Genomic DNA, 27,649 nt, shown 5'->3' with positions numbered 1-27,649 from the left:
CCAGTGAAGTTGCTCAGTCCTGTCTGACTCTTAGGGACCTCGTGGACTGTAGCCTACCAGGCTCCTCCATCCATGGAATTTTCCAGGCAAGAGTACTGGAGTGGGTTGGCATTTCCTTCTTCAGGGGATCTTCCCGACCCAGGGATCCAACCCAGGTCTCCTGCATTACAGCAGCCGCTTTACTGTCTGAGCCACCAGGGAAGCCCAGTTGTGGTACAGGGGCTCCGTTGCTCCTGGGCATGTGGAATCTTCCCAGACCAAGGATGGAACCCATGTTCCCTGCATTGGGAGGCAAACTCCCTCCACTCTACTACTCGGTGGGGGGGGGGGGGTCCACTTTCACTTGTGAGCTTTAGCAGTGAAAAAGAATCTCTCTGGAATGGGACAGGACCCAATCTCTGACCTGCTAAATACATTATGATGGTCAAAGTAATTAACAAAAATGATGTGAAATCTAAGAAATGTTAAAACTTTCTGAGGCACGACATTTGGTTCCACAGCAAAAGTATTGCATAAAGGATCTTAGTGGAATGGTTAGTAATGAGAGACAGAGTACAACTTTTTAAAAGCATTTGCAGGGACACAATCATGAAATGAACACAGTTCCTGATCCCAAAGTGACTCATGGTCTACTGGGGGGGATGTATAAAATGGTCAGATGGGGTTCAAGGCAGGGCACACTTTGTTCCATCAGGGAGGTTTCAACAAGGGCGAGACCAATTATTCTAAACCTGGAATCACTGAGGGGGCTTTAAAGGATAGGAAGCCTAGGTCCAACCCAAGGGATTCAATTGGTTTTGGCCATGGCCTAGAGATATGGACAGTAAAAACTCTTCAGGTGGTTCTATAAGCAATCAAGTTTGAGGACCATGGTGTACATATTCCAAAGATCAAAAGATGTGCTTTGGGGATAAAGCACAGCTTTCAGTAGAAGAAGACTTTCAGGATGGTATTATTGTTATTTTTGAAATATAGTTCATATATCACTTAATTCACCCTATTAAAGCAAACAGTTAAAGAAAGAAAAAAATATATAAAAGCAAAAAAAAAAAAGCAAACAGGTAGTTTTTAGTATAATCCCAAGGTTGTGCCACCCTTACCACCATCTAATTGGGATGCTCTTTTAGGATCTGTTGTTCTGATGGGCTGGAAGGCAGAGGAGAGTAACCCATAGGAGAGTGATGTGTAAGCAGTGGCATCCTGATGTCACAGAGAAGTGGAAAATGGTGCCACCTAGCTGGTTGTGGCAGCTTCCACTTAAGATGGAGTAGACACACTCTGTGTTAATTCTGCAGGTGGGGCAGCTGTGGATGGCTTGGGGGCTTTATGGTTGTAACTGGGGACAGACCTGTGTTTAGGAAGCCTTTGCAGTTCTCTAGGCTGAGGTAGATGAAAGCCTGGACTAAGGTAGCTGCTGTGGGATTGAAAAGGGGTTGGAGGAACTGACTATGAGTCCATGAGAGGCAGGGGAAATGGGATCAGAAGGGACCAAGCTGGTGATGCTTAAAGAGAACTAGGAGAGGCTGGTATGTGGACTTTGCTTGTAGACCTGTTGGGTTTGAGGGGAGGATGGGCCCAGAGGTGCAGATGTACTGAGGCAGCTTGAAAAGGGAATCTGGAGAGGCTGGTGTTGGAGTGGATCATGGGGAGTCATCTCACTGAATTTGTGATTCCCCAGGGGCTGAACCAAGAGTCTCCTTGGGAGAATGCAGATACTTATAGCCTGAGGCCACCAGAAGACACATAGCAGTCAGTCGGAGGAGGAGAAGGAGATTAGAGGGAGGGGATATATGTACATTTATGGCTGATTCATGTTGTTGTACAGCAGAAACCAACCACTGTAAAGCAGGTGTCCTCCGATTAAAGATAAATTTTTAAAAGAAAGAAGAGAGAGAAGGATTTGGTCATTCATCTGGAGTAGTGACTTCTGAGAGACAGAGTTGCTGAAATCTACAAATCTGGTCTCAGTAGACTTTGTGTTTGTTTTCTCAGCTGCAGTGATTCTTCCTTGTGGCACCTAGTCTGTTCCTTGCTTGGCTGGGCTTTCTTTCCTTGCAGAGGGTGAGGGCTACTCTCTAGTTGGGCTGAATGGGCTTCTCGTTTAAGGTGACTTTCGCTGTGGAGCAGGAGTTCTAGGGCGCTCTGGCTTCAGTGGTTGCGGCTCAAGGGTTGAGTTGTTGCTGTGCGCCTGGTTAGTTGCCCCGAGACATGCGGGATCTTCCCAGACCAGGTATGGAACCCGTGTCCCCTGTTCTGGTAGGCGGATTCTTAACCACTGGACCACCGGGAAAGACCCTGGCTGGTCTCAGTACATTTTTGCCAGTAACTCTACTGTGAGGGAGGGAGGTGGAGGTGTGTTGGATTGGAAGAGAAATTGTGTCTAAAGGAAGAGCCCCCAAAGGCCGGAAACGTTGAGATGTCTCTAAAGCTCACCCTCCATCTCACCTCCCTGGCTTTTCTAGCCTTCAGGCTTTTAAAATCACTGCAGATGGTGACTGCAGCCAAGAAATTAAAGACGCTTACTCCTTTGAAGGAAAGTGATAACCAACCTAGACAGCATATTGAAAAGCAGAGACATTACTTTGCCAACAAAGGTCTGAAGAGTCAAGGCTATGGTTTTTCCAGTCGTCATGTATGGATGTGAGAGTGGAATATAAAGAAAGCTGAGCGCGGAAGAAGATTTGATACTTTTGAACTGTGGTGTTGGAGAAGACTCTTGAGAGTTCCTTGGACTGCAAGGAGATCCAACCAGTCCATCCTAAAGGAGATCCGTTCTGGGTGTTCATTGGAAGGACTGCTGTTGAAGCTGAAACTCGAATATTTTGGCCACCCGATATGAAGTGCTGACTCATTGGAAAAGACCCGGATGCTGGGAAGGATTCACTTTGGCCACCCGATATGAAGTACTGACTCATTGGAAAAGACCCGGATGCTGGGAAGGATTCAGGGCAGGAGGAGAAGGGGACGACAGGGGATGAGAGGGTTGGGTGGCGTCACCGACTCAATGGACATGAGTTTGGGTAAACTCCGGGAGTTGGTGATGGTCAGGGAAGACTGGCGTGCTGCGGTTTATGGGGTCGCAAAGAGTCGGACACGACTGAGCCACTGAACTGAACTGAACTGAGGAGCAGAAACAGACCGGCTAACAAGCAGACGGCCGGGGGCGGGGCCGGGGGCGGGGCCGGGGCGGGGCCGTGTCCTGGGCCCGGGCCCGCAAATGGATTTGCTCTCGCGACCTCACAACAGCTCAGTTCTCCGTCGCGGTTCCTCGGGTCCGCCAGCTTTCCTTCGGTCCAGGAGCCTCTGGCAGGGAGACAAGATCTGGGCCATGGGGCTCTCTCCCGTCCGGCACTGTCTAGCCGGCGCTGCCATTTTTGTGTCTCTGGTTAACGCCGCCGGTGAGTGGGGTAGTTTGAAGTCTCATACCGACGGAGCCCGGGGTGGTTTCAGGGGTTCGGGTGGTTAGTATTCGATGGGATTCGGTGAGCGTCGCGGGGACCGTCTCAATTGCGGCTGGGGTTGAGCGAATAGAGGAGTTGGGAGGGTGGGAGGAAGGTGGCGGGCGGGGAGGTGTAAGATCCAGGGGCGGCCAGGAACTTCACACGGCGTGTGGCGAGCACTGCATCCCGCGTTTCAGTCTCTTTCCAGTTCCTAGCCTCTGCTCTCCCTGCCCCACCTCCCTCCCCGGTGCCCTCATCACATGTCTCAGTCCTCAGATTCTCCTGATAGACAAGGCAGCTCCCTGCCGCTGCCCACCCCGCCATCGCCACCGCCCCGCCCCGTTGCTGTCTTGAATGGCTTTTCTTCCAGGTCCCAGGCTCAGGCGATCACTTCTTAGCCGTCTGTGGGGCCCCTTCTTATGCCCCTGAAAGCTGTCCTCTCCTATTCTTAGCTCTGCCGTCTCTTCTCACTTCCGGCCGACAGAAACAAGGAGTTTCCAGGTTGGCGGCGCTCGGGGGTCCTCAGCCCCGAGAGTTAGGGCCCTTTTTCTAGTGACCAGGGCGTCTGGGAAGGGGCCAGCTCGATCCACACTGTTCTACTGCTATGGGCACTGTGGCGGCTCCTCAATCACAGACGGAGGTTAGGTTTGAGGGCTTTGGGACCAAAGGATTCTTCCTGCGATTTCCGTGGTCTCCCCTCCCTCCACCCTTATTCCCCCCTCCCCCACTAAAGTGAACTCTAATTTTCCGCTGTGCCTGTGGTCCCACGACTGAATTTGTCGTTACCTCCTCCCTTGCTAGCCCTCGAGCCCCATCAGGATTTACCCTACCCCCTCCTTGCAGCCCCCTCCCCTCCCTGCTGCCCCCTCCTCTCTACCTCTCTCTGATCTCTTCCTAGGGCGTCCCCACCCTCATCCCTTTTCCCACTACAGGTCCCTCCGCTCCCCTCATGGGTCTTTTCCTGCGAGGACTGGTCACCTGCAAGGCTCCTACCTCCCCTCAGCTTTCACTAACCTTACTTTTCTGGGGATGACTTTTACCCATGAATTTTCACCTCCACCCTCAACCCATCACCAGGGGGAACTCTCCTGCCAATGATCCCTGGGCCTTGAGCACAGTGCCCAGCCCCTGGGGGAGGACCTGTCCCCCACTTGACATCCACCCTCCTACCTCCGCCCCTTGCAGGCACCTGCTCTTGGCCCTCGTCCAAGGGGGGCCTTCCCCCAACACGGCCTCTCCCCTACACCTGCATCCTGAACCTCACCCTCTGGATTCCTCCACTCTCCAGGGCACAGATGCCGGACTCCACGTGCCCTGGTCCCTCTGCAGCTGCCCCCATGGCCCCTTGCCCTGCTCCCACCCTTGTCCGAGTGCCTTGGGCCCTCACCAAGTTCTCATCAATCACAGGCCCCATGGTCCCCAGAATCTCCACCTCACTCTTACCCTCCCTCACCCAGGGCATCCCTCCTCTTCTGTCTTTACCTTAACCCAAGGGTCGGGGGGGTGGTCAGCCCTGAGCCATGCTCATCCCTTGCCCCTCAATCCCAGGCCCTCACCACATCTCCTCTGCAGTCTCTTCCCTTCCCCCACAGTAGGAATACTGCCCTTGGTCCACTGCCCACCTCCTTGGCCTTCATCACCCTCTCTTTGGTTCCACGACCCCAGTGGGCTCTCACTATCTCAATCTTGTATCCGAAATCCTTGTTTATGCCACTTGGTCAGCAGGCCTTTCCTACAGGGAGTCTTCTCCCAGGCTCACCCCATGCTTACTGGCTGCCTGACCTGAACCCTCTGTGGAGGTGTGACCTCACTCCCTCCAGCCCCTCCCACCATGTAGGTGCTTCCAGTGTGCACTTTGGCTTTCAGTTCTGTCTTCTCTTGCCACTCCGATATCTTAATTCTCCATGACCCCTGTGCGCATGGCACTGACTTCTCTCCCAGGGGACACTGGCAGGTGCAGCCACCTCCCCACCTGGGGCCTCACCATGCCTCTTTGCACTCTGCGCCCAGACCCACTCCTTCACCTCCCCCAGTTACTGGCCCACCTTCATCTCTCTTGGGGCCACAGCCCAGCCCCTCAGGCCCCTCTGCCTGCTGCCTCAGCCCCCCTGGAGCCCGCCGTGTCCATGATGAGCCTGCACCAGGGGCGGCAGCCCTTGGTCTCCATCTCACCTGCCCCCACTCTGACCAGGGATCCCTCTGGTCCTGGGTCTGACACTGCCCTTCCCTCCCTCTGACTCCACCTCCCCTCAACCTGCTCTTCCTGCCTCTCCCCTTGCCCTCCTGCCTGGACTCTTAGGGAGCCGGTGCCTCCCTGCCCTGGCACTTTCCTACATGTGTGTCCATCTCCACCCTCTCCCTCCACTGCTCGAGTCCCCTCTCCCTCCTTCTCTTTCCCGTTTTCCCGTATGGAACTCCTCATTCTGGTCCCTTGTACACATGCATGTTCTGCACCCTCAGCACCTGGAGCAGGTCAGGACACAGAACTTGTCTGTTAAACATCTGAGGTGCACTTGTCTCCAGAAAGCAGTTTCATCTGTGGTTCCTCCTTCCCCAGGATCCCACAGTCTTTCTTATAACATCAAAGTGCTCTCCCAGGATGGCTTTGTGCAGTCCGGGTGTTTTGCTGAGGGATACTTGGATCATCAGACCTTCCTGCACTATGATCACAACAAAGGCAGGGCAGAGCCCTGGGGACGGTGGGCTGAACAGTTGGAAGCAGAGACGTGGAAGACAGAGTCCAAGGACTTGAACGAGACCTGGAAGGAGCTTGGAAAACTCCTGGCAGAGATCTTGTCACTGCAGAAGGAGAAAGGAGGTGAGAGTGCAGAGGGGGCAAGAGTGCTGTGGGTCATTTTCCCGGAAGGTCTGCAGCCCAGAGCATGGGCCTCCTTCCTCTGAATTTGGGGGTGGGGGTGAGGAAGTGGGGTCTCTGAGTTCAGCAGCACAGGGAAGACATGGAGGGGAGCGGGGGAGCCGTCTATCTGGACTTCCTCATTTGGGTGGGAGGACAGAGGCCCTAGGGACCAGAGGAGTCACTGATGGGGGGTGTGGATGGGGCAGGCTTCCATTCCCTCCAGGAGACCGTGGGCTGCAAGATCCCTGAAGACAGCCACCCCCGGGGCTTCCGGCTTCTCCACTTCAACGGGGAGCTCCTCCTCTCCTGTTCCCCGGAGGCCCACGGATGTGCCCTGCCCCAGTCCTCGGCTCAGACCTTGGCCATGGAAGTGGTGAAGTCTTGGGACACAGACGGCTTTCTAAGCAAGCATTACCAGGCCCATGTTCAGGGAGAACTTTGTGGGAGACTGCGGGGCTACCTGGAGTCCTGGACAGGCTTCATGGGGAGGACAGGTACTGACGCTGGGCCAGGCCCTTTCTCTGCCCCTGTTCCTAAAGCCTCCCATCCCGACTTGCCCACGGAGACCCCCCCTGTCCTCTGGGTGCGTATGTGCTCTGTTGGTGTGGTGTCCTGGGGTTTCTTTCCTGTTCTGTTAAATCCACTGTAGAAAGATGGGTGGGTTGGGGGGAAGTGAACTGCCCCTGTGACAGTCATCCAGGGGAGCAGCAGGTCCTCTGACAGAAACTGTACGAGGGGAGGTGGGTGTCAGGCAGCAGAGGAGGCCCTTAGATGGGGGTGGGCCTCTGGCTCCCAGCCTGCCTGATCCAGAAAATTCCCTCTAATCCCCAGGAGCCCACCCTTCACAGCCCCCTCCCCAGCATCAACAGTGGACCCAAGAGAGTGAGGCCCATGCCACCCCTCCCTTTCCCCGCCAGAGGACTTGGGCCCCAGGGTGCAGAACTTGCAGCAGGCCTGGGGGGATGAGGGCTCAGCCAGAGGTGGACAGTGAGGAGGAGCAGCCCTGTGCGCTCCGTCTTCCTTCGAGGGAGCAGGGCCTGGCCGCGGCCCTCACTGGCTCTGTGCTTTCTCCCCACAGTGCCCCCAGCCGTGAATGTGACCCGCAGCCAGGACTCAGAGGGCATGGTCCACCTCACAGGCAAGGCTTTGGCTTCTTTCCCGGGAATATTTCAGCGGTCTGGTTTTGGGATGAGGAGCCTATGAGCCGGGAGGCCCAGGAGTCTGGGGGTGTCCTGCCTGATGGGAACGGGACCTACTTCACCTGGGAAACCATAAAAATCCCCCAAGGAGAGGAGCAGCGGGTCAAGTGCATTGTGGAACACATCAGAAATCACAGTGCACACCTCCCACCCTTGGGTGAGACTCGGGTGGGCCTGGAGGCGGTTGTGACCCTGGGAGGGTCAGAGGCCAGGGTCAGGGAGAGGAGAGCAGGTTGTGGCTCTGGGGTGCCCGGGTTGTATATAATAAGGTCCTTTTTCAGGAAAGACCCTGGTGCACCAGAGATCATGGTGGATCACGAGCGTTCTTGTTGTTGTTTTTATCATCGGATTTTCTGTCTGTTGTTGTATTAAGAAGAGGAAGACCGCATCAGCTACAGGGAGGCCAGGTGAGAAATCTGGGCAGGGGCGCTCTGCGTGAGATTCGGCAGCGACAAGGATTTCAGTCCCCTGCCCTGTTCTCAGCTCTCTTTGTTTTCTGTCAGGCTGACGGGGGCCAGTCTGGGGAGCATGTGTTGGATTCTGTGCTGGTTGGGAGGGTCTAGGTGATCCGGGAATCAGAGAGAACCTTCAGTAAAGCGTCTGTACCTGGTGAGGAGAGGGCAAAAACTGAAGAGGAATTCAGAGGAAAGGTGATGATCTAAGTGCCTGCATTTCTAAGTGCCTGTCTGCATTTCTCCCCCTCGGGTTTTCAGTCATTAAGAATCCAAGTGAAAGAATCATAAGGCTCAAACTAGGGGTCAGTGGGTGGTCAGAGCCCTGCCTGTGATGTCCCCTTGCCAGGCCCCGCTTAGAGATGTCTTGCAACCTCTCAAATTCCTCCTCCATGAACTAGCTTCTGAGTTCAGTTTCTGCTGGATCACCCCCAGCCTGCACCTTTCTCAAGTTCCCATCAAGTGCCCCCATGCTAGCTGGGCTCTCCTTCCCCATAATATGGAGGACTAGTAGATATCCCTTGACCATTTGAGGAGAGGAGACCAGTCAATCCTCAGGCAATTGGGGTCACTGATTTTATCCTATCTCCAGGTTTTTCCTATCTAGCCCCTCGGGATACTCTTTAGGGCAGGGCACTGGGTCTGCGCTCTGTGGCTTCACCCTGCCCCCCTGAGTCAGTTCCCTTCCTCATGGCGGTCACTGCCTTGTAGATTTGGAGGGAGGGATGGGCTCTGTGACTACTTCCCCATAATCAAGTGGGTTGAGGGGAGAGGAAAAGAGAAGCAGAGCTTTGTGTGTGGCAAAGAGCAAAGGCAGAGCGTGGGACAGTGAAAAGGTGGCAGAGACTCGGCTCCTTCTGTCGAGGCCACCTCTTCTGTGTCGGGTGCCTTGTTGGGGGCGTGGTTTCTTATCCCCAAACCTAATTCCCTTATCAGTTGGCCTTCGGCCTGGGCATACAGGGGTGGTTAGTTCTTACTAACCACTGAATTGCAGCATGCCAGGCCTCCCTGTCCATCACCAACTCCTGGAGTTCACTCAAACTCAGGTCTATCGAGTCGGTGATGCCATCCAGACATGATTAGAACCTAATTTATATCATTTGTCTTTGATAGGATCTTGGGGCAGCAATAAGAAAATCCCACCAGGCAAGGAAGGCTTCCAGGGCCCAGCCTCCATCCTCCGACTCCCGCTCTCTTGCACCTCGGTTCCCACCAGCCACCAGAGCAAACAAGGCTTGAGCATCCAGTATGTGCCAGGCACTGTCCTGAGCACTTCCCATTTCAACTCAACCAGCCCTCACCACATCCCTGAAACGTCGCCCGTTTTGGAGATGCAGATGAGCACAGAGGGAAAATAACTTGTCTGGAGTAACACAGCTAAGAGGGTGGGGGAGGACACGCTGGGGTGCAGAGTCCCCAGGTGGAGCGCCCACTCTCCAGTCTCCAGGGACTTGGTCCATCCTGTGACACCACCACACCGTGCAATACACACACACGACTCCTTATCAGCGGCTTCCCTCTATATAGACCACAGCTGCCCCGTCAACTCCTCTCCATCCTCAAGGCTGACTTCAAATGTCCCCTCCTCAGGAAGGACGTCCTGAGGTGCTCCCAGACTAGAGCGGCGCCTTTGCTCTCTATTCCAAATGCCTATTTTCCAGCTGGACTATTTAGCATCGAAACACACAGGGCAAGTTCTTGGGCTACCCTTGTGGCTCAGCTGGTAAAGATTTTGCCTTCAGTGAGGGAGACCTGGGTTCAGTCTCTGGGTTGGGAAGATCCCCTGGAGAAGGGAAAGGCTGCTGCTAAGTCGCTTCAGTCGTGTCTGACTCTGTGCGACCCCATAGACGGCAGCCCACCAGCTCCCCCGCCCTGCGCTTCTCCAGGAAAGAACACTGGAGTGGGTTGCCATAAGGCTTACCCGCTCAATATTCTGACCTGGAGAATTCCATGGACCATAGAGTCCATGGGGTCGCAAAGAGTCAGACACAACTGAGCGGCTTTCGCTTTCACCTAATGCATCCCCAGGGCCTGGCAGAAAAATGTGCTAAATAAATATCTTTTACGTTAAAGAATTAATAAACTTCCTCAAAGCATCATTGGGATTCCCAGGTGGCTCTAGTGATAAAGAACTCGCTGGCCAATGCAGGAGGCGTTAGAGACACGGGTTCGATCCCTGGGTTGGGAAGATCCCCTGGAGGAGGGCAAGGCAACCCACTCCAGTATTCTCACCTGGAGAATCCCATGGACAGAGGAGCCTGGTGGGCTACAGTCCATGGAGTTACAAAGAGTAGGACACAACTGTGCGATTTAGCATGCAGGCACGCAAAGCGTCATTAGGGAGAACTTCATGTTTATAGTATTGATTGGCTGAAATATTTGGACCAAACTTCCCACTGATAATAGCCGTTTCTGTTTTTTTGTTTTGCCTGATGCGATATAATTTGCTTAAGAATAGACTCTTCAAATATTTGAAGAGTGTTATCTGAAGGCTTAAAAATTGTGTCTGACCACAGAATTCAAAAATCGTTCATTTTTGTAGAAGCATCAGAGAAACAGAATTGGGTTCATCATAAGGTTTTGTTTTTATTAATAATTACAATTACACAGGAATCAGCTTCTTTGGGAGCAGCTGAATTCTCCATCACTAAAGTTCAACTGTTCCCTCTGGACATTGTATAGAGAAGGGTGATGTGAGAGGATCAACCCCATGGTCTGAGGCCCCCTTCCTCTCTGAGGTTGCCATAGCGATAGAACACTGGGCTGGTTGTCTCCGGACCTGGCTTCCACCAGCTCTGTGATCCTGGGCTGGGCACTTCTGGTCTCTTTACAAACACTTGATAGTTAAGCTGTGATTAACAGCTGACTGTTAATAACCGACTGAATTCAGAATTATAAATGGAATAAATTGGATAGTACATGTACATTTTTGTTTTCTTTTCTTTTTTTTTGCATGATGACAGCCAAAATCAACTCTTTTCCTTCTTTCATTTTTTTTCTGATTGCACACCACACACTAACAACGACAGCAAATAATTTTTTATTTTATTTTATTTTTTCAAATAATTTTTTAAATGGAAAAAAAAATTCACCCGCAGTCTCACTACCTAATATGACAATAGAACCTTCTCCATTCTCCTCCAATGTGACTAAGAATCTATTTATTCTTAGTAATCTATTGTAGATTCTTTAAAAAAAATTTTTTTTCTTTTTTATTTTTTTCCCCATGCCCTGCAGCTTGTGGGATCCAGGTTCCTCCCCTGGACTGATCCCTAGTTCTGCAACCCTGCATTGGAAGTGCAGTTTTAACCACAGAACCTTCAGGGAACTCTCTATTGTAAGTTCATGAATTTACAGAAGTCAGAACATGGCACAACTATTCTTTCCACAAATATAGCAGTACACTAAGAACAAAGGAAAGCCAAACACACAGGCCTTTTAAAAGTTGTGCAATATGAGGGTGATGATAAACTCATGATTTTCCTAAATCTCAGAGGGAAGAGACTCAGGCCAGCCACACTATCGTCCAGACCACCTTTGGACACTGTCTGTAACATCAGTCCTTCCGAGTCTCCAGCCTGCTTGCCAGCCCTGCACCTCTGGACACACAAGACCTCTGGGCTCAAGAGCCAAGTTTTAAAATAAATTCTCTCTCTTTCACATACACAACACAACATTTCTCACACACTGGGAAGGGATCATTACTCATAAACAGTAGAGTTTACTTTCAGTCCACTGGTTCTGACCTCAGGATCAAGCTCTGCAGTGTTTTTGCACGGCTGTGTCTGAACCAGGTCCCAGAGTCCCTACACTTACTGCCTCTGGTTTGTGGATGGACACTTTCATCAGGAACTTTCATCCTCCAGAACAGCGAGGCGGGGTGGGCAGAGTCTTGCGTGGTTGATGGAGGAGCCAAACCACTTTGTCGATGAGACCAAGCTCTTGACGAGTCAAGTGAGGATTTCCCACTAAATCTGAGAAATGTGCAGTGATATCACAGCCAAACCTGGAGACTGGTCTGAACAAAGAGCACCCACTGATGAAAGCAGGTAGGAGCCCGGGAGAAAGCAGGCGGAGCGGTGCTCTCCACCTCTCCCCAGTCCTCAGGAGCGAGAGACCCTCGGGATGGGCTTCCAGTAGCATCAGGTGAGGCAGGGGAGTGAACTCAAGTCATCAGCTGAGAATGAAGGCTGGGGTCTGTGTGCCATTAACTAAATATTAATTCAGCAATCTCATTGCTCAAGGATGCATGCTTAGCAAATAATGTGGGGGCTCTGGAGATGGGGAGCCAGATTATAACCTAGTGTTGGTCATTAGAGGGCTGACAATGACTGTGTGGATGATACTCCCCTGCTTCTGGGAACTCCTGATGGACCCTCTGGTGCATGTGCAGAGATGTCCCAGACCAGAACCTCCTTCAAGGTTAAAATTGAAGCAGAGGAATAGTGTCCTAAAGTTCATAGGCCAGACACCCCAGCAGTTAGAGAGAGTTGAATGAATGAGGTGGAACTTCGGATAGAACTTCACCCATGTGGATGATCAGGATAATCATAAAAGACAAAAAGGAAAAGAATGAAAAGAAAAAAGAAATGAAGACATTGCAAGCAGTCGGGAGTTAGTGTGCAGCAAGGTGGGGGTGCAATCAGGCACAGTGGGTCCAGGGAAGACGTTGTAGTTTAATAATTTCTCATTAAAGTCACTTGAGGGTTCAGCTCTGTTGAAACCTTGTGTGGAAGTCCTTGCAACCAAGTCAAGACATAAACCAGAGGTACAATGCTGAAAGGTGAGGCTGCTCAGCTCTTATCTGTTGAGTCTTACAGGAGCAAGAATTCAAGCAAGGTTTCTCCAGTGGTCACATCCAGTTACCTGCACAGACTCACTTCTAAGGGCTCACAGTGTGAGAGGAGGGGGGACACGCAGTGATGCTGGGAGTGTGTCAGTGCAGGTCTAGGATCTGGAGCTGGAGACTCTGGAACCCAGGCAGGGTGTGTTGAATCCAGGCTGGGGCAACCCCAGAGTTACTTGTATTTGATTCTGAAATTCATTCAGGAATTTTCTCAGCACAGTTCGGTGCTTGTTAGTGCCGAGCTGTTGCATCTCAGCACCTGGAGGACGAGTGTACTGAGCGGGGTTTCCTCCTCCGTGAATGCTGTGCCTTGTGACTGTGCTCAGGATCGTGTGCTCAGAATACCAGACCGTTGGCTCAGAAGAGACCTGCAGGATCTAACCCTCGGTTTAGGGGAAATAAACAGAGAACAATGGGAGTTGAATAACTTGCCCAGTTAACACAGTTCAAGCAAAGTCCAAGTCTGAAAGTCTCCATCCAGTGCTTTTTCAAAACATCCTGTACCCAAGTGTAGACCACTCCTCACGGCAGAGCTGACAGCAAGTAAAAGAAATCAGAATCAGGGAACCATATTAGTTTGTCCTAAAACTCAGCAGTGGCCACAGCACTGGAAAAGTTCCATTTCATTCCAATTCAAAGAAGGGCAATGCCAAAGAATGTTCAAACTACCACACAGTTGCACTCATCTCCCATGCTAGCAAAGTCATGCTCAAAATTCTCCAAGCCAGGCTTAAATAGTATGTGAACCATGGATTTCTAGATGTTCAAGCTAGATCCGCTGGATCATAGAAAAAGCAAGAGAATTCCAGAAAAACATCTACTTCTGCTTTATTGATTATGCCAAAGTTTTTGACTATGGATCACAACAAACTGTGGAATATTCTTCAAGAGAGGGGACTACTAGACCACCTTACCTGCCTCCTGAGAAATCTGTATGCAGGCCAAGAAGCAACAGTTAGAACCGGACATGGAAAAAGAGACAGGTTCCAAATTGCGAAAGGAGTATGTCAAGGGTGTATATTGTCATCCTGCTTATTTAATTAATATGCAGAGCACATCATGTGAAATGCCAGGCTGGATGAAGCACAAGCTGGAATCAAGACTGCCAGGAGAAATATCAATAACCTCATATACGCAAATGACACTACCCTTATAGAAGAAAGGGAAGAGAAACAAAAAAGCCTCTTGATGAACGTGAAAGAGGAGTGAAGAAGCGGGCTTAAAACTCAACATTCCAAAAACTAAGATCATGGCATCTGGTCCCATCTCTTCATGGCAAATAGATGGGGAAACAATGGAAATAGTGATAGACTACTTTGGGCGGCTACAAAATCACTGCAGATGGTGACTACAGCCATGAAATTAACTGCTCCTTGGAAGAAAAGCTATGACCAACCTAGACAGCCTATTAAAAAGCAGAGACAGTGCTCGCTTCGGCAGCACATATACTGAAGTTGGAACGATACAGAGAAGATTAGCATGGCCCCTGCGCAAGGATGACACGCAAATTCGTGAAGCGTTCCATGTTTTTGATGAAACTGGAACAGATTATACAGAGTGAAGTAAGCCAGAAAGAAAGACACCAATACAGTATACTAACACATATATATGGAATTTAGAAAGATGGTAGTGATGACCCTGTATGCGAGACAGCAAAAGAGACACAGATGTGTAGAGCGGACTTTTGGAATCTGAGAGAGTGGGAGAGGGAGGGAGGGGGATGATTTGGGAGAATGGCATTGAAACATGTATACTATCATGTAAGAAACGAATCGCCAGTCTATGTTCGATGCAGGATACAGGATGCTTGGGGCTGGTGCACGGGGACGAACCAGAGAGATGTTAAGGGGAGGGAGGTGGGAGGGCGGTTCATGTTTGGGAACTCATGTACACCCGTGGTGGATTCATGTCAATCTATGGCAAAACCAATACAATATTGTAAAGTAAAATAAAGTAAAAAAAAATAAAAAATCAAAAAAAATAAAAACAAAAGAAAAAGCAGAGACATTGCTTTGCCAACAGAGGTCCCTCTAGTCAAAGCTATGGTTTTTCCAGTAGTCACGTAAGAATGAGAGTTGGACTACAAAGAAAGCTGAGCACTGAAGAATTGATGTTTTGAACTGTGGTGTTGGAGCAGACTTTTAAGAGTCCCTTTAACTGCAAGGAGATCAAAGCAGTCAATCGTAAAGGAAATCAGTCCTGAATATTCATTGGAAGGACTGATGCTGAAGCTGAAGCTCCAATACTTTGGCCACCTGATGCAAAGAACTGACTCATTGGAAAAGACCCTGATGCTGGGAAAGATTGAAGACAGGAGGAGAAGGGGATGACAGAGGATGAGGTGGTTGAATGACATCATCGACTCGATGGACATGAGTTTGAGCAAGCTCTAGGAGCTGGTGATGGTCAGGGTGCTGCAGTCCATGGGGTCCCAAAGAGTCGGAGACGACTGAGAGACTGAACTGAACTGAAAGGGGAAAGCAATTAAGAGATGAGTCTACGTTTAAGGCAGGAGGGCTTTGAGTTTCACCCCTGGAGCTTTTCCTTTCTTCCTGCCGACTTCTGTCCCTGTTGTGGAGGGTGGTGGCAGCAGGGACAGGTGAAGATGTTGATGGAATCAGAGGAGGAGTCCAGGAAGAGCTGGGAAAAAGGAGGCCAAAAAGGATGGGTGTGTCTTCCCTCAGAAGATGGCCAAATCTGACCTTGCAGCAACTGAAAGAGAGTCTCTGAGGGAATAAAAAGCAATATTCTGCAACCAGTTGGTCAGTTATTTATTGTTTTTCTTTTTCCCTGGAGCCTATTAGCCTACAAGACCTGGATTGGTGCCAGATGGAGCCAACTGATCCTAATGGCCTCACACACCCAGGATTTCAGTCCTCAGGTCAGATCCCGGCTCCATCAGTCTAACAGGGGAAGCTTAGAACTTGCAGCCGGGAGGCCTGAATTCAGTTCCTAGTTCTGGTCTTAATAGCACTTTTTCTTTCATATGTGTTCTGTTATTTATCTTATTATTTTTATCGTATATTTTATTTTATATTAGAGAATACTTGCATCACAGTGTTGCACTGGTTTCTGCCATACAGCAGTGTGAATCAGCCATAAGTGCACATGTATCTCCTCCCTCTGGAACGTCCCTCCACTTTCCCCATCCCACCCCTCCAGGTCGCTGAGCCCCAGGCTGAGCTTCCTATGTTATACCAAAACTTCCCACTGGCTTTTATTTGACACATGGTAAAGGATATATTTCAATGCCACTCTCTCAACTCATCCCACCCTCGCCTTCCCTCACAAGTCCATTCTCCACATCTGCATCTATCCCTGCCCTGAAAATAGGTTCATCAGTACCATTTTTTTCTATATTCCAGATAGATGTATTTATTCTTATTATTCGGAGAAGGCAATGGCAACCCACTCCAGTACTCTTGCCTGGAAAATCCCATGGACGGAGGAGCCTGGTGGGCTGCAGTCCATGGGGTCGCTAGGAGTTGGACACGACTGAGAGACTTCATTTTCACTTTTCACTTTCATGCACTGGAGAAGGAAATGGCAACCCACTCCAGTGTTCTTGCCTGGAGAATCCCAGGGACGGGGGAGCCTGGTGGGCTGCCATCTATGGGGTCGCACAGAGTCGGACACGACTGGAGTGACTTAGCATTATTATTATTATTATTTTGAAGTTAGTTGATTTACAATATAACTCATTCCTTCTTGAGGTCTCCATTTCTTCATCTATGAAATGAGAAAGCTACTGTTTCTTTCCAGTCTTGATTGGGATGATTAAAAGCGTTAATATATTTGAGGTGGTTGCAGCTGGACCACACTAGTACTAATCATACTTTTGCTTTTTAATTATAACAGAGCACATGGACAATAAATTATTACCAATAAGCTTTTTCTGCTAGCGTCCTTATTGTGATTTCTGCTGAGATGACTACTAGCAGATTTCTGCAAATCTAAGGTTCTCTTCACCCTTGTACATATGCATATGTACTTCATGCCTGCAACATCTGTATCATTTCATATTAAAAGTTGTAACTGCTCTTTAAATATACACATCTGGATTGTATTTTGTTTCCCATGCTGGGAAGGGACAGTGTGTAAGATTCTGGGGAAATGGAGGGTTTTCTCTCAGCCTTGAGGAGGCTCTAATAATCCCCCACCTCTCTCTCCCTCCAGCTCCCATTGTCTCGCAGGCTCAGCATAAAGGGCCAGGGGATAATGCAGTGGGACACCTGGGGCCAGTGCTCAGTGCTTGACCCTGGGGAGAATCTCCCCTGAACAGTTGTTACCCTCATGTAATGAAGCAGAACTGAAGGGGGATGTCGAGGGAGGGAACCAGACAGGGCTTGGGGGCTTCTGATTAGGAGGAATATGGGACCCTGTCTGCTTCGAGGGCGCCGTGACTGTTGGGGATGAGTGTCCTGAACTGAGAGGGTAAAGGAGCCCAGAACGTGGAGGCATCAATCAAGCAGCAGCATCTCCCTCCATCAGCTCAGACTGATTTCCAAGGGCAGATGGGAGGTGAGACTTCTCCATCGGACCCGCAGTCCTTCCTGACTTCTGGTCTGGGGGCACACAGGTGAGCGGTGCTCTCCTTGGTCAGGACAACCTTAGCCCCACCCAGGTAAAGCATCTGCGGCACATGTGTTCTAAGGGGCACCTCCCACAGACCCGAGACAGGGCACAGGAGCACTTTCTGCAGCAGGACCTGACTGGAAGCAAAGGGTGATGAAGGGTTCTCCCTAGGCAGGGCCTGTTCCCTCCCTGCCTGGTTCACACGATGCACAGTAAGGAAATGGGAATAGAGAACTCATTCCAAATCTGTTTATCCGAATGGGATGATAAATTCTTTCATGGTTTTATTCAAGGTTAACCTCATTCACTCAGTTTGCATGCATGTTTCAAGTATTCTTGAATTTAGTAAACTCTCAAGTGTCATTTGTTGTACTCAGCTTTCATTAAGCAAAACTTTCATCCTCATTCATTTTCTTGTGCGATAGTTTAATCAAAGGCACAACTGCCTGTAAATTAAGAAGTCAAATTTCTGTGCCTGATTTCTCATGATACAGACTGTTATAATCCTGATTCTTCTCAATTTCTGCTTTCCCGTTGGTGACCACTTTGAATGATTTTTAGCTGATTCTTTGGGCTTTTATTTCCAATTTTCTAAACCCGGTGCCTTGTTGGAACTGCTGGTTGATTTTTCTGTCACAGCCACTGTCTGTCGCATCACACGGTGGCTGATGCAATAGTTCATGGTCACGGCTTTCTTTCACTCTTCCCAGCCCTTCAGTTCCCACTTTATTTACATATGGATCATATTTAGTTCATTCAGCTTTTTCTTTTCCCTGACTACTACACTTGTCAACTAAAAAGATGCTCAACTTAAGACTTGTGAGTTCAGTTTTATTTGGGGCAAAATGAGGACTGCAGCCTGGGAGACAGCACCTCACATAGCTCTGAGAAACAGCTCCAAAGCGGTAGGGAGGGAAGGTCAGTGTATATGATTTTGGTGAAGGGGGGAGTTCAGTGCAATCAAGTACTTATCTTCCAGAGGTTTTCTGCTAGTCACAAGGAGCTGATCTCACCGTGAAAGGATTTAATGCTTTTCTACATATGAGGAAGTGAAACGAACTAAAGGACTGGAAAAGGTCAGTTTTCATTCCAATCCCAAAGAAGCACAATGCCAAAGAATGTTTAAACTACCGTACAATTGTACTCATTTCACATGCTAGCAAAATTCTCCAAGCTAGGCGTCAGCAGTATGGGAACTGAGAACTTCCAGATGTAGAAGTTGGGTTTACAAAAGGCAGAGGAACCAGAGATCAAATTGCCAGCATTTGTTGGATCACAGAGAAAGCAAGGGAATTCCAGAAAAATGTCTACTTCTGCTTCACTGACTATGCTAAAGCCTTTGAAACAGATACGATTACCAGACCACCTTACTTGTCTCCTGAAAACCTGTACGCAGGTCAAGAAGCAACAGATAGAACCAGACACAGAACTATGGACTGGTTTAAAATTGGGAAGGAGTATAATAAGGCTGTACATTGTCACCCTGCTTATTAATTTACATGCAAAATACATTAACCAAAATGCCAGGCTAGATGAATCACAAGTTGGATTCAGGATTGCCAGGGGAAATATCAACAACCTCAGATAAGGAGATGATACCACTTTAATGGCAGAAAGTGAAGAAGAACTAAAGAGCCTCTTGATGAGTGTGAAAGAGCAGAGTGAAAAAGCTGGCTTAAAACTCAACATTTAAAAAACCAAGATCATGGCATCCAGTCCATTCACTTCAAGGCAAATAGAAGGGGAAAAAGTGGAAGCAGTGACAGATTTTGTTTTCTTGGGTTCCAAAATCACTCACTGCAGACAGACTGCAGCCACGAAATTAAAAGACACTTGCTCCTTGGAAGGGAAACTATGACCAACTTTGACAGCGTATTACAAAGCAGAGACATCACTTTGCCAACAAAGATCCATATTGTCATAGCTACAGTTTTTCTAGTTAGTCGTGTACAAATGTGAGAGCTGGATCACTAAGAAACCTGAGGGCCCAAGAACTGATGCTTTCAAATTGTGGTTCTGGAGAAGACTCTTGAGAGTCCCTTGAACAGCAAGGAGATCCAACCAGTCAATCCTAAAGGAAATCCACCCCGAATACTCATGGGAAGGACTGATGCTAAAGCTGAACTCCGATATATTGGCCACCTGAAGAGAAGAGCTGACTCATTGGAAAAGACCCTGATGCTGGGAAAGATAGAACACAAAAGGAGAAGGTGGGGACAGAGGATGAGATGATTAGGTAGCATCACCAAGCCAATGGACATGACCTTGAGCAAACTCTGGGAAATAATGTAGGACAGGGAAGCCTGGCATGCTGCAGTCCATAGGGTCACAAAGAGTCAGACACGACTTAGCGACTGAACAACAGGAACAGATATGAGATGCAGGAACTGAGATCACAACATCAGTTCTTGAAAATAATCTCTCTAAAGACCCATTCCTCTAGCTTCCCTGGAGCACAAAGGGCCTCATTCTCCTCCCTGCACTTCCTCAGGGCGTGTCGAAGGTCAACAGCTGTAGCAGCCCAGGATTCAACCTCTGGAGAGGCAGAGGGCAGATGCCCTTAGCAAGTGCCAATTTTAGCTGACACACTCATGTGTAAACTCTATTACCTCTCACTTTCTGCACAACCTCCTGTTCTCCCTGAGTTAACAATCGCCTTTGTGCTTGGTGATTATGTTCTATGAAGCTCTCATGAATTCAGCTCTAATGGTTCCCCTGTTTGCATGACTCTTTCGAGAAGTGGGGATACTTTGGATATTCCATCAGTTTTTCCTGTTTTGGAAATGTCATCCTGGATCCTGCTGACGTGCTCCCACCTGGTCTGGATTCTTCTGCATCTGGAGCAGAGCCACCCTCCTAGGATCTCCCTCCACCACCATCTGGGCAGCACTTTAAAGTGCTGCGGGTACTGCATAGCATAGGGAACTCTACCCAGCACTCTCTAATGGCGTATATGGGGAAAGAATCTAAAGAAGACTGAATATATTTAGAGCTGATTCACTGTATAGTACAGCAGAAAGTGACACAGCATTGTAAATCAATTACACGCTAATGAAAACAAAACAAAACAAAACAAACAAGTAAGCAAGCAGATGTCTACCCTGCTGCTGCTGCTGCTGCTAAGTCGCATCAGTCGTATGCGACTCTGTGTGACCCCATAGACCACAGCCCACCAGGCTCCTCTGTCCACAGGATTCTCCAGGCAAGAACACTGGAGTGGGGTGCCATTTCCTTCTCCAGATCTCTGCCCTGGATGGCATTTATTAGTCACTTGTTCTTTCAGCCAAACCCAAGTGCCTGCATTGTACCAGGTCAAGTTCCAGTTCCAGATCTTTGCTCTAACAATTGAAATTTGACATTTTTGTCCATCCCTCCCTCCTCCTCACATGATTAGGAGCATTTCCAGATTAGGAGAATTCCACACTGAAAGAGTCTTGGTAGGAGGCAGAGATCACCTTCCTCCATTAAAGAAAACCCACTTTCCCAAATATTCTTGCCAGAGCACACAGCATGATGCTGAGGTCCCACCACTCAGGTGACCACATGCCAGACTCTACTCAGGACGTTGTGACACAGAGAAGCTGGAACTATGCAGGATGCACCTGACAAGGGTGTCGAGAGTGGCAGTCACACCACCTCCAGTTGTCAGGAGCCTCAGTGATAGCTGTCCTCAGTGCAGGGTCCACGCCCAGCACAAGGGGCTCACTGTGTGAGCAGGCACACTGTGCCCCAGCAGAGGCGAAACTTCCTTTGTGGGATCTGGCCTGGACTGGACACTGTGGATCCTGTTTCCGGGGAGCCATATATATATAGTACTGTATTTCTAACTTAATTTGGATCCTATTGTTAGCTCCAAGAATGAGTGAGGAGAACTCAACCTGGAGAATAGTTTCAGAGAGCAAGGATTTCATTGCACTCAACTGTGAACCACTGCCTAAGTCTTCAGGTGGAATAAGAACTACATTATTTCTCAACATCACACCTCATAATTTACAATATAGGTATTCTCTTTTCTTTCTGGAGAAAAAAAAAAAACCCTTTTAAATGCAGATTTAAGACCCCTCTCTGGCCACTTGATCTCATATACCTCAGTGGTTCCCAAATTGGCTGATCAGAATTGCTTGTGGGGCTTCTTACGAAATGCTTACCCTCTCCCCAGAATCACCTTCTCAGAGTATTAGGACAAGACCAAGGGATTGCTTCTTTAACAACCTCTGTGTGTGAGGCTGATACACAGCATGTGGGAATCCTGGTCTATGTTCGTTCTTGCTACTAAAAGTGTGATCTGAAGACCAGCAACGTCAGCTCCAACCTTATTACAAATGCAGATTCTCAGGCTCTACTCCCGACTGTCTAGATCTAATGAGGGTCCAGGGGAGCACCAGCATCCCCACCCTGGACACCGCACTAATCCTACAGGCTCCTCCACTGCATCGCTCACCCTTCACCTCCTGATTCTGCTCAGCAGTTAGACTGACGCTTCTAGCGAGCAGTCACACCAGGTCACCTTCTATTCAAACCATCTTATGAGTCCACATCTTTCACAGACATCAAACAGCTTCTAATATGCTGGAGGCCCACATGATCTGGCCAGACACTGGATCTCATATCGCAATTCCTCACTCCTCCAGCCACACCTGCCTCCTGGCTCTTCCTTGAACACACACACTCTCCTGCCCTCCTGCATTTGCACTGGAGGCTCCTCTGCCTGAGAGCACTCCCCCCAGACATGCTTGTGGACATTCTTTCATGTCCTTCACGTCTTTACTCAAATATCATCTCCTCCACGAGGCCCACACCGACCACCCGAGTGAGACAGCCACATCCCCTGGACCCACACGCTTATACTCGGGGTCACCTTCCTCAGAGCACTTGCCAATCTCTAGGCAGACACTTCCCTCACTTATTAGGCTCACTCTGCCCCATCTCAACAGAACAAACTGCACGAGGCCAACAAAGGGTGTCTGTTGTTAGTTCACTGAGGTTTCACAGATGCAAACATAGAGCATCATCTATCAGGCACACAACAAATACCAGATGAAGGGAGGATCAGTGTGGACGCCTCTGTACTCCATCTTCATTAATGTGGACTCAGGCCACTTGACTCTCGTGGCAGCTACAGCACATCATCCCCTCACACTGACATCAGTGCTGCCTGTGCTTCCCCACCAGAGCACATCACCCTCCCTCCCACACCGACCGGGGCTGTACTCTACACATAACGCTATTTTCTCTTCAGAAAAGATGACCCCAGGCGACAAGTCCCACATTCCAACCTGCTATGACTATTAGGCACTGCTGTATAAATTCAGGAGTTTGGATTGGAAGAGGTGACAGGCTTCAGAGAAGATAGAAATCCAGCAAGAATGAAGACTGGAAACTCTTGGGTCCCTCCTCTATGATAACCCCAGAATCTGGTACCTTAAAAAAAGATGCAGAAAGGATGCCAAGAAGAAGCCAGGAAACAGCCTGAGAAGCCTGGCAAGAGCTGAGTGAGACGAGAGTTTCCCTCTTGGCGGCACTGAGAATCTTCTATGCAGGACTTTGGGGACAATGATTCCTGTCTCTGTCAGAGATGGGGGACACACAGAGCAGAATAACAGAACTCTAAACATGAGCAAAAAACAACCATCATTCAGAAAAACCCTAAATAAGCAAAATATAAACCCATATACACAAAAAAGCCCTGGGGACAGGACCTAGGCTGAGGCCAGGCTATAAAGTGACAGGAAGTCCTCACTGCCCACCATCCTAGAGACAGGACAAGGCCCAGGTGACTTCTGAGTCCCTGTGAACACAGGTCTTGGTGGGACAAAGATGGACTGAAGGGATGAGGACAAAGAATATGACCCAGCCCAGGAGTGACCACACCAAAGCCCACGATGCACTAAGCACTGACTGGACACAGGCTCTAACCTGCCCAGCTCCTCAGTCTCCTCCTGTCCCTCCTGCAACAGCCTGAGCACAGTAATCAAAACCATTCTGGAAGGTTCCAGGTGCTTCTGTTCATTTTCTCTTAAACTGAAGGAATCTTCTACTTTACTTTCCCAGTAAACTCTCTTGGCAGGTATTAGAAAAAAGTAATTCAATATAGATGTTATTTGCAATAGGAAAATACGACATATTTACTCAGCACATGTGAAGCAAAGACAGCGATGGAGAGGGTTCAGCTCTGTCTCTGCTGGAACAGGAATGTGCATGAGGGAAGAGAACACAGGTTGGGGTGGGGAGGGTGCGCGGTGGGCAGTCTCCCCACCTCCTCATGTTACGCTAATAGGAGCACAGGCACATTCAGATGCAGATGCAGAAAGAGGGGTCTGGGGATCTGACGTCACATAGTGGGACCGAGTATCACTCAGTCCCCACAAGGCAGCTGTTTCACATTATGAGAGAAAAGAATCAGGAACCAGTTCAGTCAGTCATGTAAGGGCTGACATTCTCCACAGCCCCTCACATGCTCACATGTCCCACTCAGAGACCCCCGCCACCCAGTGTGTCCCCTCTGCCCCAACTCCTCTCCCAATCTAGACTCCCCAGGGTCTCTCACCTTTAGAAACCGTGAGAGGCACAGCAGAGCCCTGGGCACTGTAATTTTCTGGGGGAGAACAAAACCAGGACGTGGTCAGAACCCACAAGAGAAACTAGAGAAGGCACTTTGAGGGTGAGCCCCTCATGGCCTGTCTGCACCCTCACAAAGGTCTCAGGAATCACCCCCTCCACACTTACTTGCAGCCGCGGTGTAGATTTGTCCTATTTCACCTGTGAGAAGAGTATCACGTGGGGACCAGTGAAAGACCGAGTAATGAGACCCTAGAGGAACCCCTAGTCCTGAATGACAAAGAACTTTTCAGAACTGTGACCAAAAATCCAGGACAGGCTCAGGAACATAAAGCAAGGAGACGTGGGGGGACTGGACCACCGGCCCTCCTGGAGGTCTGTCCTCAGCAGGGACATTCCCTCCTGACCTTCAAATGCTGAGAAATAGGCCCCCAACTGGAATTATGAAGATGAAAAATTTGTCTTTCGTTTTCACATGTACTTTAGAAAAGAGTCAGTCTTAGAATCAGGTCAGACTCCACATGTGTGTGGAGGGTACTTTCCAGTAACGAGGCAGGCAAACATCTACCTGGGAAAGAAACCTGCCCAGTGAGAGAAGAAAACTCAGATCCCTCCCTCCTTTCCCAACCTGAGCGCTTCTTCCTCCAGATCACAGCTCCAGCCACCACAGCCACCACGAGGAGTACCAGGCCAACAATGATGCCCATGGTGAGGAAGGAGGTCTGAGGAGGTTCTGTGGAAGAAAGGGAAGGAGCCCAGACTTCAGGCTTCAGTCCTGACCTTGCTGAATGTGTCCAGAAGGGCTCCTGCTTTCTCTGAGAGGAAGCTCCATCCCATCCCCCTCCTTACCCCATCTCAGGGTGAGGGGCTCCTGAAGCCCCTCGTGCTGCACACGGCACGTGTATCTCTGCTCCTCTCCAGAAGGCACCACCAGGGCCGCCCACTTCTGGAAGGTTCCATCCCCTGAAGGCCTGGTCTCCACAAGCTCCATGTTCTGAGTCTGGTCCTCCCCGTCACGCTGCCAGGTCAGTGAGATCTCCTCAGGGTAGAAGCCCAGGGCCCAGCACCTCAAGGTGACCTCACGGTCAGAGATGGGGTGATGGGCCACATGTGTCTCTGGAGGGTCTGAGGAAGAAGAATCAGAAAACTCACAGTTTGTGTTACCTCCATGGGCCACTGGAAGCAGTATCAGGTGACCATCCTGAGAATCAGCAGGAGAGCGGGTTTGAAAAGAAGCAGCACAAACACCAGGCATCTGCCTGGACCCCAGGGTCTGGGAACAGCTCCTAGTCCTTGGAAAGTTCTGGAGTCAGGGTGACAGCTAAGGGAGGAGGCTCCGTGTAAGAGGCAGAATACAGAGTAATGGTCCTGACGTGGGAGGAGGCTGAATGACTTAGAAAAGCTGGAGTCAGGGCTCCTAAGATGTTCTCAGGGTGAGAACAAGCCTTGAGAGACAAAGTCATGGTTCACAAGATAGTGGCCAGGGCCAAAGGGCAGCACTGACCACCTTTTTCAGGGATGGTTTACTGCTTCTTAGTCAAAGACACTGGATTCCTTAATTGTCCTTCAGACAACTAAGATCATGGCATCCAGCCCCATCACTTCACAGCAAACAGATGAGGAAACAATGGAAACAGTGACAGACTTTATTTTCTTGGATTCCAAAATCAATGTGGACAGTGACTACAGCCATAAAATTAAAAGCCATTTGCTCCTTGGAGGAAAAGTTATGACAAATCTAGACAGCATATCAAAAAGCAGGGACATCACTTTGCGACAAAGGTTCATATTGTCAAAGCTGTGTTTTTTCTAGTAGACATGTATGGATGTGAGAGTTGTACCATAAAGAAGGCTGAGTGCTGAAGAATTGACGCTTTTGATCTGTGGTGTTGGAGAATACTCTTGAGAGTCCCTTGGACAGCAAGGAGTTCAAACTAGGCAATTCTAAAGGAAATCAACCCTGAATACTCATTGGAAAGACTGATACTGAAGCTGAAACTCTAATACTTTGGCCACCTGATGTGAAGAGCTGACTTTTTGGAAAAGACCCTGAGGCTGGGAAAGATTGAAGGTAGGAGGAAAAGGGAATGACAGAGGATGAAATTGTTGGATGGCATCACCAGACACAGTGGACATGAGTTTGAGCTTAGCTCCCGGAGTTGGTGATGGACAGGAAAGCCTGGCGCGCTGCAGTCTATGGGGTCGCAAAGAGTCTGACACGACTGAGCGACTAAATAACAAGTGGGGCCACTGGCGAGTCACCGTCTCGTACAGAATATGAAAACCTGGGTGCATTCCTCCCTCTCCTGACAGGAAGTTGCGGCGCTGTTCCCGCAGGGACCCCATTTTCCTCTCTTCGTGGGAACCAGCTCCAGCCCGAGGGGAGATCAGCGCGGCCCCGCGCCCGTCGTACCTGCGCGCAGCAGCGTGTCCTTCCCGGTCTCCAGGTATCTGCGGAGCCACTCCACGCACTCGCCCTCCAGGTAGATCCTCACACGCTCCGCCTCACCTGCCGCCTCAGCATTGCGCTGGGTGACCTGAGCCGCCGTGTCCGCCGCGGTCCAGGAGCGCAGGTCCTCGTTCAGGGCGATGTAATCTCTGCCGTCGTAGGCGAACTGATCATACCCGCGCAGGAGTCTCCCGTCAGGTCCCACTTCGCAGCCGTACATCTCCTGGAGGGTGTGAGACCCTGACCCGCCCCGACCACACGCGGTGATTAAACCCAAACCGAAATGAAACCGCGTCAAGTACCCGCGAGCTCCTCCCGGGTCGGGGATCGGGCGGGTCCCGCAGTGTCGGGGTGACCCTCGGACCCGCACACTCGGGCGACCCCGCCGGTCCCTGGGGATGTGGGCGAGACCCGCCCGGGCCCGCGTCGCTCACCGGCCTCGCTCTGGTTGTAGTAGCCGCGCAGGGTGTTCAGGTTCGCTCGGAAAGTCAGTGCGGCGTCCTTAGTTCCCTGCGTCTCCTGATCCCAATACTCCGGCCCCTCCTGCTCCACCCACGGCGCCCGCGGCTCCATCCTCGGATTCCGGGCGTCGCTGTCGAACCGCACGAACTGCGTGTCGTCCACGTAGCCGACGGCGATGAAGCGGGGCTCCCCGCGGCCGGGCCGGGACACGGCGGTGAGGAAATACCTCAGGGAGTGGGAGCCTGGGGGCGGGGAGGGGTGAGACCCGGGTAGAGGTGACCGGGCAGGGAGCGGGGGAGGGGGAGAGGAGCTCGCGAGACGGGAACGGTCGGAGAAGGACCAGGCCTTGGGGGGCGGGAAGCAAGGGAGGGACAGGACGCGACCTGGCGGAGGGGGCGGGTCTGGTCGGGGGCGGGTCTGGTCGGGGAGGGCGGGGTCCTTCCCTGGGGGGGTCCTGTTCCTCCGACCCCCGGGCGGTCCCCTCGCCCCTCCCCGCAGAGGTCGTTCCCTCCCGACCCCGCACTCACCCGCCCGGGTCTCAGTGAGGGGCAGTGAAATCAGGAACAGCAGGAGGAGGGTTCTTGGCTCAAAGACCCACATCCCGGGGGTCCGGGAAGAAGAGAGTCCGGCGGGTGGACAGAGACTTTGTAACCTGGAACCGCGGGGACGACTATCTGCTGCTGCTGCTACGTCGCTGCAGTCGTGTCCGTCTGTGCGACCCCATAGATGGCAGCCCACCAGGCTCCTCTGTTTCTGGGATTCTCCGGCAACAATACTGGAACGGGTTGCCATTTCCTTGTGCAATGCGCTA

The 27,649-nt window shown here is 50.4% G+C and overlaps 2 protein-coding genes and 1 non-coding gene across 10 annotated transcripts; 2 read left to right on the top strand and 1 right to left on the bottom strand.

The window, feature by feature from the left end:
* The first annotated feature begins 3,202 nt into the window (after positions 1 to 3,202).
* On the top strand, positions 3,203 to 15,750 carry LOC138425539 (MHC class I polypeptide-related sequence B-like). Its single transcript, XM_069563519.1, is given in 8 exon segments — positions 3,203 to 3,398; positions 5,998 to 6,258; positions 6,504 to 6,791; positions 7,376 to 7,438; positions 7,441 to 7,653; positions 7,778 to 7,903; positions 11,306 to 11,307; positions 15,591 to 15,750. Coding segments are annotated over 8 exon segments (1,245 nt in total). The 5' UTR covers positions 3,203 to 3,217; the 3' UTR covers positions 15,702 to 15,750.
* Positions 12,605 to 27,649, bottom strand: LOC138425537 (BOLA class I histocompatibility antigen, alpha chain BL3-7-like). 8 transcript variants are annotated; one of them, XM_069563512.1, is made up of 8 exons: positions 27,366 to 27,648; positions 26,811 to 27,080; positions 26,341 to 26,616; positions 24,777 to 25,052; positions 24,556 to 24,660; positions 24,096 to 24,197; positions 23,917 to 23,964; positions 13,052 to 13,171 (listed from the first exon to the last, which is right to left on the bottom strand). In XM_069563512.1, the coding sequence occupies exons 1-8, from the start codon at positions 27,628 to 27,630 to the stop codon at positions 13,152 to 13,154; spliced, it is 1,362 nt and encodes a 453-aa protein (XP_069419613.1). In that variant the 5' UTR covers positions 27,631 to 27,648; the 3' UTR covers positions 13,052 to 13,151. The 8 variants fall into 8 exon arrangements, with proteins under 8 accessions (XP_069419615.1, XP_069419611.1, XP_069419618.1 ...); XM_069563511.1 differs by lacking the exon at positions 13,052 to 13,171 and adding an exon at positions 23,467 to 23,742 and having other exon boundaries at positions 24,096 to 24,128; XM_069563514.1 differs by lacking the exon at positions 24,096 to 24,197 and having other exon boundaries at positions 12,605 to 13,171.
* Positions 14,219 to 14,325, top strand: LOC138426101 (U6 spliceosomal RNA). The gene has a single exon (XR_011251525.1). It is a non-coding gene; the product is annotated as a U6 spliceosomal RNA (small nuclear RNA).

The sequence above is a fragment of the Ovis canadensis genome, chromosome 20 (assembly GCF_042477335.2).
Source record: "Ovis canadensis isolate MfBH-ARS-UI-01 breed Bighorn chromosome 20, ARS-UI_OviCan_v2, whole genome shotgun sequence".
Taxonomy (NCBI): Eukaryota; Metazoa; Chordata; class Mammalia; order Artiodactyla; family Bovidae; genus Ovis; species Ovis canadensis.
Note: the sequence above shows the minus strand (reverse complement) of the source record. Positions and strands in the feature narration are given on the sequence as shown.